We start from the raw sequence: 14,475 nt of genomic DNA, 5'->3' as shown, positions 1-14,475 counted from the left end.
GCCTGCCCTTCAGGCATTCTCTACAACATACCGTGCGACAGTTGATATGCCCGATGCCGCGCCGCTGCAGTGACTGAGACCAGGGAGAAACAAGCGAGAGCCATTTTCTATCTGCTATACTTGCATCATAACGTCTTGGAACACCGGACCAACTCGGGATTAATAGAGACGGTGCAAGATCCTGGAGTAAGGTGCATTCGGGCCTCAGCCAGGATATAGCGACAAATCTTCACGTCCAGCACAACCCACGGCAGCCACAGTGTGCCACTGCACCGCCGGACGTGGTTAGTACGACCATCTGACACTGTACTCTCATCATCTAGCGAGATATCCTGATCAGCATACTCTGCAGGCTCGTTGGTATTGTACAATTAATCGTCCTGACCTACTGGTGCTGGGAGCTGTTGGCTGTGTATTGGCTGTACTTCCACAGGGACCTGCCCCAGATCCACATTACCTCTTTGCAATGGGGAAACCTGATAAACAACAAACAAAACTAACCTTCGAATCGCGCAGATCAGTGAGAGGTCCTGCCACTCGGACACAGAAACCGAAACAGATGGTCCTACTGGTGACGGCATGGAATCCATATTGAAAGCAATCCAATCCAGCCTTCAAGACATCAACGGAAAGCTTGATCATTTAACTAGTCGCATGGACAACATGGCGGCGAAAATGGAACAACAGGGTGAAAGGTTGGACGAAGCAGAAACTCGACTGTCGGCAGTGGAGGATGAGGCACATACCAACACTACAAAATGCAATGAGATGGAAAAGGTATTGGAAACGATCAGGAACAAGGCAGAGGACTTAGAAGCGAGGTCGCGCTGCAACAACGTCCGAATTGCAGGGGTGCCAGAATCGACTAACACGGGCCGAATGGAGACGTATGTTGAGGAGCTTTGCCGGGCAGTCTTTGGGGTAGAACATTTATCATCGATCTTTATTATAGAGCGCGCCCACAGGTCGTTGGCACCTCGTCCACCGCCAGGTGCTCCACCCAGACCCATAGTAGCTCGCATTTTAAACTATCGCGACAGGGATGGCATACTGAGGATGGCGCGTGAACAGAAGCAAGTCACCTATCAGGGTAACCATCTGGAATTCTATCCCGACTACACCATGGCAGTGCAACAGGCGCGTAAAGAGTTCACTCAAGCCAAGGCGAAATTGCGCGACATGAAGGTGGAGTACGCCATGCTATATCCGGCGCGTTTGAAAGTCACTTGGGAAGGTAAACCTACAATACTATTCACGCCTAAGGCAGCTCAAGAGTTCATCAAGAAGAACAATGGTAAACGGAAGGAGCGAAAGCAAAACAAGCAGGCACATGATTCGGACTGAGAGCCCATTGCCACAGACTATCCTATGAAACCGTTTTACGCAAGTATAAACTGCCATACTACATACAACTGCTCGATATCTAAAGTGGACTAGATACAATTCCACCTCAGATTATGGGTCTTGCGTTTATGCACAGATTAAAACTTGAGCTAGAGGTATATAGGCTGCAGTGCTGTAAAACGAGCATGAGGGTACAAGCCATGTAGAGGATAATACTATGTAACTTAGACCTGTGAACGGCGACGGGGTTCTTAATGTACACAAGGCTGACAGACCCATCCGCCCTACTGGAGGTTTGCTGAACAAGGGGTTCTGAAGTAGCTACATGTTAGTCCCTGTCCTCAGCAGACTCAAAGCCATTTTCTTAGATGTCATGACACATGTTGAATTGTTGAGCATGCTGATCAGAGTACAGGGATTATTGGCTGACTGAGATCGTTGTCAGCCTCTGCATGGCCAATCTAAACACCTTAATGGACTAGAGGATGACATGAGATTGTTTGATTATCCTACACTGCCACTCTTGCGCAGCGACACCCGGATTCCTAAACTCTATGTGCCGCTGAACGACACTCGACATGGGAAGGATATACATGTTGCTGGCACTGTGGGGGAGCGAGGGATGTGCTGCTTGGTGGATGTGAGTGAAATGTGACATATTGGACCTATGCTTGACCTGGTAAACTTGAGACCAATATGATACCTGGTTGAAATGTTGAACGTACTTAGGACTTCGGTAGTGATATGGACTCCAATTAGCACAGTTTGTGTCTCTAAATTGGATATAGTCCGTCCCCATCTATTCAGTTGGGTGGTGATGTGTGCCCCTGGCGGACCCCTCAATGGGTGCTCCCCACACGGTTTATGTTCAATGGGGGTGTTAATGATGGGGTATGGCTTCGGCAGGATTGGGCTGCTGATGTGGGTGGGGGCATGGGGGGTGGGGGTTATGTTATGTTTAATGGACCACAATACTTGAGATGCATTGCTGAAATCCAAGATAATTACAATATGTATATAACGCCTTTTGTATGTACACACTCCTGGCTTTTCCACATGGAAGGGCACAACACACAGGTACTTGACAGATATCTTCCCCAACACATACGTCAGCTATGAAACGGAATACCAGGTAAATTATCGATAAATCTACTCATGTGGAATATCCGGGGTTTGCGAACCCGAAGAAATAAGACAGATGTTTGCTTGTATGGATAGGTGGCATATTGACATTGCGATGTTGCAAGAAACTCACGTAGCTCCACAGACGCATGCGCACATTGGCCGACGATGGGCGGAATCTACACCCAACTCTACATACTATTCCTACTCCAGAGGGGTTTCAATATTGATTAAAAAAGGTACACATTTTAAGATTGAAAACGGATAGTCAAGGGCGATACATTATACTTACAGGGGTACTACGAGGACAACGACTAACACTTATCAACACTTACGGGCCAAATACTGACGCACCTGACTTTTACCACGAGGTTTGGCAACATCTGCATGGGCTACAAGATAGAACCTGGATATGGGGCGGGGACCTAAATTTGGCCTTAGACGATCAGTTGGACAGAGCGGGTATGACTACAGAACCGCATAGAAAAGCGCGAACTAAAGTACTGAATGTTATGGCAGAGCTACATTTGCACGATTTATGGAGAGTCCGTCATCCCAATATGAGCGAAGCGACCCACACCTCAGCAGCACATGGTAGCTGGTCCCGCATGGACTACTGGTTAGGCTCAGACACAGCCTTATTATGGACCACGGGGATTAAACACATGCCCAAAACCCTTTCAGATCACAATCCCATCGTGCTAACCATTCAGATACCACATTACATGTCACCACCTTACAGCTGGACATTCAACGCCAAAGCCCTCACAGATTCCATATACGCTGACACTATTACTAAAGCCGTTAAAGAATACTTTGAATTAAATGTACAATCCACAGATGACCCATGCCTTCTCTGGGAGGCGTTCAAGGCCACGCTGCGAGGGGTATGCATGAGTACAACGGTTGGGATATTAAGGGACATTCGAGCACAATTGACAAGGTGTGAGGCCAAACTAACATTGCTGGAGAAAAGGTATGAAAGTACCCAGGATGTAACTGTACTTGGGGAAATACGACAAACACTCACGGAGCATCAATCCTATGCTATGGACGAGCTTAAATATATCCATAAGCGTCCCATGGCGAGAACCTTTGGGGAGGGTGGGCGACCAGGCAGAGTACTAGCATCAAGGATCTGCGAGGGGCGTAAAGCGCAGACAGTCTTACAGATACGGGATGATAACGACGCCATTTGCGCAGACCCACAGGGAATACTACAAAACTTCGTGCAATCATACAGCAACTTATATAGATCGCAGCCGACTAACTCGCCAGCTGATATATCACACTATTTAGAAGCCGTGGCCCTTGCATGGCTGTCAGACGGGCAGAGAGCCTATTTGTCACTTCCGATTACTGTGGAGGAGGTCTCTGAGGTAATTAAAGCATTGCCGAATGGCAAAGCCCTGGGCCCAGACGGCTTCACATGCGAATTCTACAAAACGTACGTAGACCTATTGGCGCCTAGGCTGGTTGCGATGTTTGGAGGTGCCTTTGAAAGTAATATGCTCCCGCCAACGCTAAGGGGGGCAGTGATAATAGCGCTATTGAAACCTGCGAAGGATCCGGAGCTATGTGACTCCTATGGACCGTTGTACTTACTCAATGTGGACTCAAAGATTTTAGCTAAAATACTGGCCACTAGGCTACAACCCCTCATGACCAGACTTGTCCTTCCAGACCAGTCTGGCTTTATACCGTCTCGTGCCACCACACAATACTAGGACGCTATTTGCCCTATCCCACTACCTAACCCCTGACACCAAGGCAGTGGCGGTCATGTTAGACGCCGCCAAGGCATTTGATTCCATCGAGTGGCCCTACTTAATCACGGTGCTTAGCAAGATGGGATTTCCCCAAATGTTTATAGAATGGGTTAAACTATTGTATACGAAACGAGTAGCTAGAGTACGAGTAAATGGGTATGTCTCTGAAGCAATGAATATAGAGCGTGGGACAAGGCAGGGATGCCCACTATCCCCATTATTATTCGCTCTCGCCCTGGAGCCTCTCGCGTGTAAGGTCAGACAATTGCAGCATCCCTCCGCACTGCAGTTCCCCAGTAGACCCCTGCACATTTCGTTATATGCGGACGACATGTTGCTATACGTTCGAAATCCTGAGGACCATCTAGCTCCATTACTTCGAGAATACATTAAGTTTGGAGGGCACTCAGGCCTACAAATTAACTGGGAGAAATCTTCTATCATACCATTAACTGACACAACTACACCACAGCCTACTGAATTTCCGCTGGAATGGCAGGTTGATCCCATCAAATACCTTGGGGTGTGGTTTCACAGAGACCCGGAACTTGTCCTCAGAACTAACTACGGTAGGACGATAGAGTCCCTAGAAGATAAGGTGAACAGATGGATACAGCTTCCATTATCACTGGCTGATCGTACAGCGATTGTCAAAATGGTAGTGCTACCAAAGCTACTCTACCTATTCAATAATATCCCGATACAACCCCCTAAAGAGGTATTCAAACGAATATCATCTGTAGTGCTCAAGTTAATATGGGCGGGCAAACAAGCTCGCATCGAATTGCACACTCCTTACCATATTCCAGAGGTGGACTTTGCGTGCCTGACTTTCTGCTATACCACCTCTGTGCCCAGGCGCAATACGCCGGGTACTGGTATCATAACGTTCCGTATTTGACTCACACAGCAATAGAAGAGGGAGACGCCCTGCCAATACCCCTCACCACAATTATCACGTATCAACGACCACCCCTCCACGCCAAAGATATTAACACTATTGACGCTACCACTAAGGCATGGCGTGAACTGGGCAAGCTGGCTGATAAACTGCCCCTTTACGCTCCGGCTCTTCCACTGCACTACCATCCTAAACTCTCAGTTACAGGCGAGGAAATGGGTATGGGGCTACTTCATCAGGTGGGAATCGATACAGTAGGAGATCTTTACAGTAACGGAACATTCAACACAGCGCAAGATTTAGCTTATATACAGAACCAGACACTGATGTTCCGATTTACCTACCACAGACTGCAAGGGGCGATTACAAATTTTTACCCAAATTACCCTAATGAGCCGGCACAGTTAGATACCTTGCAGCTTATAATTACATCCCCAAACACCACGCACTTAGTCTCCCGATTATATACTGTAGCGCAAAATGAGATCAATTATAACAACCCCAGGGCCAAGGAAAGATGGAATGCGGTGTTAGACGACCCTCTCACAGAGGTAGACTGGAAAATAGCATGCACTTTGATTCAAATGTTAACACCAAATGGCAACTTACGACTTGTACACTTTAAATACTTGCATCAGGCATACTACACTCCTGTGAAACTCCATAGATCTGGGCTTAGATCTGAGGCGGGATGTAAAAGGTGTGGCTATGCCCAGGCAGATTTCATTCATCTGGCATGGTATTGTTTGAAAATTCACGCATAATGGGACAAGGTCACATCAATATTGGCGGATATGGTGGGAGTGGAGGTTAGTTGCACCATTCGAGTATGTCTACTGGGACTCCTGGATGATGTCCGGGCTCTGAAGCGTAAATTTTGTGCGGTGGCATTACTGTTAGCCAAACGTAGGGTTTCCATGTGCTGGGAGAGTAAGAATGTGCCAAGTGCCAAGCAATGGATCAGTGACATTACCCACTGTCATGATACATTATGGACTTATGAAGAAGAATAACCGATCCGATCTCGACCAAAGGATTACTGGAAGTACTTAACAGACTATTTGAGTAGTAACCCTGATGTTTCCTAAAAAATGAATGTCAATGTACTTATGCACCCTTTTCATAACGTGTGTACTATTCTATGCAATTTTTCTTATTGTATTGTCTGGATGATGAATGCAGTAGTGTGCAGGTCCTTGTTGTTTTTCTTGGTATTTGTGCTGTAAAATCAATAAACAAATTAAAAAAATTAAAAAACAACCTTTCGATCCCTTTTAAACATTTTTGGGATCATCATCAGGACATAGTGTTAAATGCCGGAGCAAAATTGCCTCTAAAGAGATAATAAGAGAAAGGAAAAATGGGAAAGACAGATAGGATGAGTTTAAAAACGACGTAAGATATCATGCAGACGCAAGTGAGGTAGTGAAAACTTCAGTGCAACAGGCATTCAAGTTGTGTAAAAGGTCTAGATCTGTGTCAGAGGTGGAGTGTCGTGAGGGGACATTGGCCATTGTATCCTTAGAGAAACCATTTGTTCTGTGACCGGGGTGAACACAATGAAAACAACACAGGGGCCAGTGGCCGTCAGTGGCTGTGTAGGTGTGAGGGTAGCAAGGTTCATTAGACAAGATTGGCATGGCAGTGTGAGAAATCATGTGTCCTGCGGCACACAATGTGGATCACAAGGGTCGTGGCCCAGAAGTAGTTGGCCGTGTTGACTGGCGGATTGCCGTGTGAAAAACATGCCACTAAGAGGACCGCGGCAACGTGTCCTCTCGGGTGGTTGAGAAGCTTTGTAAGGGAGCATTCTGAAGTAAACTCACCTCGAGTGACCTAAGTAGGAGTGAAGAGTCAATGCGGTGAGCCGTAAGACTGCCTGGGTTACATGCACTGTGACTGATGGAGAAATTGAGGAGCGTACTGTTTTCCAGTAGAGAATACAATAGAAGAGATGTGAACCGCGCCTGCTGTTACACACCATGCAGGATTGAGCGAAGGTCACGGAGGACCTGATGTGAGCGAGGTGAGGGACCGTTCCAAAGTAGAATTGCCTCAAGTGACCTAAATGGGAGAGTGAAAAGGTCAATGCGGTGAACCGCAAGACTAACCGGGTTGCATGCATGGGGACATGAGAAAATGAGGAGCATACCATTTTCCAGTAGAGAATACACTGGAAGAGAAGTGTACCGTGTCCGCTGTTAACTACTGTGTAGACTTGAGCAACGGTCTCGGTGGACCTAAGGGGAACGAGTAGGTGAAAGTAAATGCGGTAGACCGCATAACCTCTGGAAATGACAAGGGTGGTTACGGTGAATGGCTTACCTGGTGCAAACAAAGCGCTTCGATCAAGGCATCTTCACTGTGGGCATTTTAAAGGAAGTGAGCAAGAAACTGAGGATCCCGCTATGTTAAAAGACGAATTACCGGAAGTGGAGAGTCATGTGTGAGGTCACATGATCATCGTGAAGGGTATGTGGTATACTGTGCTGAAAACGGCTGTCATATTGGGAGAGTGAAAGTGGTGAATGACGTGTGCAAAATAAAGACAAGGGAGACCGGAAAAACAGTGAAAGAGGAAAAAATAGAACATCAAGGAAGCTCAAAATATTCTAATGCCAGATGTAATTTACATCAAAGTAAGAACACGTAATACATTGGAAGCAACATTTCCGTTTGCATGATTAAAAATTAGTAAATTATCACAAAAGGGCAGAGCCCATGGAGTTTGTTATGCAGTACCTCAATTAAATATAAACAAAAACGAGTAATACAACAGAAGCGCCATTTCTATTTGCATTATGCAAAAGTAACAGAACAATATCACAAGGGGCAAGGCACATAGAGCTTGTGGCAGGAACACGAATATTCAAAAGAGAGGGCAAGAAGAGTCAGAGGAGGTAAATTTACAGAATTTGGAGAAATTGGCGAGGGCCAAGTTGACCTTTTATTTAGAGAGCTGGGAAGGTCTGGAGACAGAGCCATGGCAAAGAGGATAAGAAGGACAAATACAGTATAATTTACAGCAGTCGTCCAATCCTCAAGTCTGTTGAGACATGTTCGTATGCTCCCAGTGCGTAGAGGATCTACTGGAGTTCTTCTTTGTTGAGGAGTTGCACATTGGCCGTGCCTCTTGGTGGTGGTTTGCTTACACCGATAATGAATGGTCCACCTGATGTCGTCCTTGGTATGTCCAGTGGCCATAAAATGTTTTACAAGTGGGGCATTGGGTGTTTTGCAGCATAGACTGCTGCGCTGCTGGCTGGATGCTGTCCAACCAGATTGATCATCGACATGCTGTCTCTGATATAGCAGTCTGTAACTGGGACAAAATCTTTAATAAAGAAATCTACGTATTGCCCTAGTGGTTCTAAAAAGATCCACAACCAGAAACTATTGGTCGACCAGGGGGATTTTCATGTTTTTTGTGGATTTTTGGTAATGTATAAATGACAGGGGTACATGGCGACTGGATGTTAAGTAACAGATATTCATTTTTTCTCAGGGGCTCTTGCGCTCTTGCCTCATTAGTAACTTGGAGAATAAGATGTTGGAGTTCTCTGGTGGGGTTAGTGAGTAATTTGCAGTAATGATTTGTATTGGATAGTTGTCTCAGTATTTCGTCTGTGTACAGGTATTTCTCTTGAATGACTATGCCACCCTGTTTATCAGCAGGTTTATTAATAAGGGTTTGGCAGGCCTTGAGGTCAGTAAGGGTGGACTTCTCTTCCAGTGATACATTGTACGCGATGAAACGGTGGGTAGTCTCTAGTTGTGAGACATAGTTGAGGACCATCTTCTCAAAGGTCAATACCCTGCCTGGAATCATGATGGAGAATGGTGAGAAGGTGGATGGGGGACATAGCGGACTGTTGGTGGTGTTACCTGGTGTGGGGTTGAGGAGGAAATAGGTATGTACTAGGCACTAGTCAGCGCATAGTGCACGAGGTCAGGAATGCACTATACGCTAAATTTGGCATCTTCCTGCCCCCTACCTTTCATGCAATGCAGCAAATAGTCTTGCTGTGCTGCATTGCGTTACATTTTTATAAATCTGCCACTAAGTGTGCATAATCGGTGTATGTTCCCTATACTGATGAGTACTGTTAGCACCCAGCATGTGCTATGCTTACTTCAAGCATGCACTGTACATCTTTGGTACACACACTTTGTGCGCTGCTCATGTACCAGGGGGTTGAGCTGAGTAGGAATGATAAATTGAGAGAAGGGGAACTGGTTAGAAAGAAGCTCACAATTGGCAGTTTTAAAAAGGCGTGTATTGAAGGTAACTTGCCTTTTTTTAGATACTTTGAGTAACTTGCACTGTTGAACTCACAAATAGAAAGTAAGTTGCAATGTTTTGTCTCAGAAATGGAAAACTTGTATACAGTTCGTATCCCTAACAGGAATTAATACATTCAGTTTCGTTTAGTAATTGAAAGGACTAGGCAACTTTTCTACAGTAATAACAAACATGAATATGCTCTGGTCTATTAACTACTAGAGATGAATGCACAGGATTCATTCAATACTTAAAAGAATCATGCAATGTTCAATTCAGTAGAGGTGAAGATAGATCCACTCAATGCTCTTTGGCAACTGGATAGAATGAATTAACACAATTTTACTTACTAAAGAAAAGCAATACAAACTGCTCTGTTTAGCATGTTAAATAAATATGAACCATGTTATTCTACAATTGAAAGATAAGCAACTGGTATAGCGCCTTAATAAGAAACATTGGTTCATGGCTATTCAATCATGTAAAAGGAAAAGGAATTCCAAGGAGGAGCCTGTGGCTGCCTCGATCTCTCCCTGGTGCAATTGCTGAAGAAAGTGCTGTATGACAAGTATTTGAAATTCTCAAAGAAAAGACTCTTTACTGGCTAACCATAGAGCAGTGTGTGCAATTTAAAGCACTGTTTCTTCACTGGCTACCCATATAGCAGTGTATGCAATTTAAAGCAATGTGCTATATGCACAAATGTCAAGCAAAACAACGGACCTTTCTATCCGAGATCGTTGGTGTCTCAGTACTCACCCACACGTTCTCTAAGCTCCAGTCAATTGAGACTGGCCGTAGTTTCTAAAATCAGGAAATCCAGCTAATTAGGCCAAGCTTTTGCTTATCTTTGACCAAGACTTTGAAACAATCTGCCTACAACATTTAAAGAATGAGATTATTTCCCGGCGCTAGGAAACTCCGTTTAGTGATTACATGCTACAGTGACCCCTTTACCATGTGAACTTAGCCCTGGGAAATCTTTTTTTAGGTAGCCATACGCTTTACAAAAACACATAATATTAATAATATCCCTCTTCAAGCTGGTCTATTATTATTTCATTGACTCGTAAATCCCACTCCTTTAAAATGTTCTATGTTTGCCAAGGACAGTACATCATCCAAAGCAGTTTTCATGCAGTGGCTTGATTAATCACCCACAAAAGAAGTTTGAGCACATTTCCCGATACCTTTAGACTTGCCCGCCTGTTTTTTTTTGCCGTCTCTCACATGTCCTGCTTTCCCACTCGAATCTTCTCCCAACACTCCAGCTCATCCACTATAGAGGGAATGACAACTGCAATTGGCTGCTTGGTCACTCCATTTTATTTATATTTTTTAATCCCTTTGGTACGCATTATTTTATATTTTTTTAATTTACAATTCAAGATGTTAGTCCACAATCATGAATGGTAAATTAAAGCAAAACCTCAAAATGGTTGTTGCGTCATAATGCATACAATGCATGCTTGGTGACATTAGGGCTGCAGGAGCATCATGACGCACAAGTGGATGACATGCGTTCATTTTTGGCAGATGCTAGTCAGCAATAGTAATAACCATTTCTTTCTTTTTGTCATAGGTAAAAAAGGGATAAAAAATAAGGCATGTTCAGTGCCCAAGCTTGTGTATAATAACTTGTGTTTAGGCTTGTCGTTAGCCAAGACATTTTAATGTAAGTAAAATTCTTATGCATAATTTTTAGCTCTGGCATTATCCAAGACTTTAAGATGTTGGTAAAATTATACAAATAAAATACTTCTTTAAAGGGGTATGCAGCCTGCTTTCTTCATCAACTGATAAGTGAACCAGAAAAGGCTTGAGTCCTGTCACTACCTTGCCTGGACCACTATAATTTAAGAAACAGGAAAATGACCAGAAAGGTTGTTGAACAGTTATTTTGCAATACCTAGCCAATAAATCTTAAGTATGCACAATTTATTTCGGATAACTTTATAATTTCTCAACATTTTACATGAACACATTTTGTCATGTCCTCAAGGGAAAAAGAAATGTATTCCCCTTTGGTGAAACAACCCCGTTAACATTGAGCAGTCTTCAGCCCAGTAAACAGGCAGGACCTTTTGAATTAGGCCATGTCCGCCTGTTCTTTCATCTGTTGTGTGATATGTTATTGTTGTGGTTTGAAAGTGTGAGTGTCGCGTGTTGTTCGCGTGCTGTATGAATGTAAACTATGTGTCTCGTGTGAGTGTTGTGATTTGAATGGAGACCGAGTGTGTTATGTGTGGCGAATTGACGGTTTAGCGGCATTCAGTGATGGACCGTGTTGGTGATTACTTGTAAAATAAAGCTCCGCTTTACCTTTCTACTGGATTCTGCCGTTCTTCTTTCTGGAACGAAATATCCCCTTTTGTAACACTGGCGATGAGGATGAGTGTGTTATGTGTGGCGAATTGACGGTTTAGCGGCATTCATTGATGGACCGTGTTGGTGATTACTTGTAAAATAAAGCTCCGCTTTACCTTTCTACTGGATTCTGCCGTTCTTCTTTCTGGAACAAAATATCCCCTTTTGTAACATGTTACCCAAGGACTGGTGCCCTCTAATGATTTTTGGAGGCAATTGGCATTTCACATGGTGTTCATGTTTTGTATATGTGTTTATTGAGTATTTTGTGTTATGATTTATATGTATTTTGGTGATAAATGTGTAACATCTGTGTCTCTCTTGAGGACATGACGAAATGTGCTCATGTAGAATGTTCTGAAATTATAAAGTTATTCGAAATAAATTGTGCATACTTAGGATTTATTGGCTAGGTATTGCAAAATAACTGTTCAACAACCTATCTGGTCATTTTCCTGTTTCTTCATCAAGTGGGCTGTCGTGTCATTCACAATGTTTTCTTCTGCCCACTACAGTATGCAGCATGGAGCCATGGCTCATCCCACTTCACTGCTGGCCAACTTCTTGTGATTACAGGCATTCTGATCTTTCCCAAGAGACAGACGCCCATACAAAGTAGCTCCCACGGGCTACTATATCTATAGGTGCCTTTTGTTTAAATATTGGCAGATTCCCTAAAGCTCCCCACAACATTTCATGAAAACCATGGCAAACAAAATAAGGTACTAACAAAGCCAAAAGCAAGACACACTGGCTTTACCAGTGCTTGTTTAGTATAACACTTCCCCTACCCTTCATCAACATCTAAACACAGCTAATAACACGAGTTACTATTACTCAATTGACTGACCCTGAGTATGGACTGAGGATTTAAACTCGTGACCTGTAGATCGCCACTTAACACACAGAAGAGCTTTTAACTGGAGTTAGCCTGCTGTCACATCTGTATGCTACACATGAATTGAGTACTGCTACTATAAACTGTGGTGTTATTTCCCTTCCATTCCATCTAAACTAATTACTCTAATAATTAATTTATACCTGGTCTCCCATTGGTAGCGAAGGGTTCAGAAAGAATTACAGGGTGGCGAAAGCGCACGCATAAAAACCTCAAAGAAATAGGTTTATTTCATGTGTGCAATGCCTTAGCTGACTTTTTTTTACTCTTTTGTAATTTAGTATGGCATGTGCGCAAAGAGTGATCACTATATTATTTATTCATATGTGCACTCAGCACTATGTAGTGCTACCTGTGCAACGCGTGGTCTATGATACAGGCGACCCTTTGCGGGGGACGTGTAATTTCGCCTATACAAAAACAATGTGCTATGCATGCATGCATGCATGCTTTTAGTCTGCCTCCCATATGCACTTGTCCTTCAAGGTGTTAATGGAGGTGATACGACTTTGATACATATATATTCTGTGACATATAGATTGCTTGTATGCCTCGGCGTGATCTGCATGTGCTCTTGAAACACCTGGACAGTGTACTAGGACTTCGTACCAGTTCGGAGTGTCCGCTGGAGTAGCTCCCGGAGGGAGGCGCTCTGCTTTCAGCTTCTCCTTCAGCGTGGGGCGCTGTGCTCTTTGCTGTACTTCTGACGCGGCTCTGGCTTTCCGGACAAGGCTCGCTTGAGCAGAGGCGCCACTGCAGGCTACGGTTCCATGGGACTGTAGGGCAGAAGGCACCGCACAGCAAAGGCGACCCTGCTGCCAAGGGTGGGCGCCACGTCCCTTCCGTTCCCAAAGCATTGCCTCTCCGCCGCCGAGGTCCACTCGCTGCTCTCTTCACGCACTGCACCGTCGCCCGCCAGCCCCTACCTGCAGCCAGCATTGTGCCCACGCCTGGCAGGCCGACTGGCTGACCGCCACTACCACATGCAGCCCAGAGTCTCCATGATGGGGTCTGACACGCCCCTTCAGTGCTCTGGGTTATTGCACCCCTGGGGCGGGTACTTTACCGCACCCGGTGCAGAGTACTCATGCAAAGACTACAGCGGGGCGGAAATAGTTTGCGCGTCCCGTTGTGGTAAATCTGACGGCCATCTTTGAATGTGGTGATCCTACTTCCCTGAAAATTGACTGTAAGACTCTCCCTGTTCTGACCCGGAGATGAAAGTGTTGACGCATCTCAACGTGTGTTGCTTTTTATTATGTCCTCATTCAAGTGCAAGTTAATGAGCGATATCTTTGTTTCCGTGGATGCAGTGTCCGCAAACTTAATGTATGTAGCATATTGGGCACTTGTGGACGGGGTATTCCTGGAATGTCGATGCAATAACCCATACATGCCAATAGACCCGATTCAGGTGGGAGACTACCCATTTTCAAGCCAAAAATGGCTTTATTTCAGCTGTCTCCCACCTGAAATTGCATTTTCTACACTAGAAGTCAATGGGGAATTTTCATTCTCCGGATTTTTTACTTTAAATCTCCCACTTCCCTGTCCTAAAATGTTGGCATGTATGATAACCCCATTTGGTTGCTAAATGCATAAAATGTGTGGGAACTATCATCCCGAGTAGAGTTGGAGCAGGGTCAGTGAATGAGGACCTGCGTTGTGAAATATTTATTCGGCATCCCAGGTAAAATGTTTTCACCCATGCAGTTGGATTAACTTCGAAACCGTGCCATATTTGGACAACCCCGACGGCTCTTCTGTAGCCCCGCCCACTGAAAGTGAAGCA

General features: G+C 44.7%; 1 protein-coding gene across 2 annotated transcripts in view; it reads right to left on the bottom strand.

Annotated features, from left to right (window-relative positions):
* CRLS1 (cardiolipin synthase 1) overlaps positions 1-13,783 on the bottom strand; it is a 133,137-nt gene extending 119,354 nt beyond the window's left edge. The window contains exon 1 of one of the 2 annotated variants that reach the window (XR_013596251.1): positions 13,293-13,719. Coding sequence is in view for 1 of the 2 variants with exons in the window: in XM_078649517.1 (XP_078505643.1) it covers positions 13,293-13,622 (330 nt within the window). In the remaining variant the exon portion in view is untranslated. Of the gene's footprint in view, positions 1-13,292 lie in introns of both variants that reach the window. The other variant, XM_078649517.1, reaches the window with a different exon arrangement.
* Positions 13,784-14,475: the final 692 nt, after the last annotated feature.

The sequence above is a fragment of the Lissotriton helveticus genome, chromosome 6, assembly GCF_964261635.1.
Source record: "Lissotriton helveticus chromosome 6, aLisHel1.1, whole genome shotgun sequence".
Taxonomy (NCBI): domain Eukaryota; kingdom Metazoa; phylum Chordata; class Amphibia; order Caudata; family Salamandridae; genus Lissotriton; species Lissotriton helveticus.
This window is presented reverse-complemented; position numbering and strand designations above follow the sequence as displayed.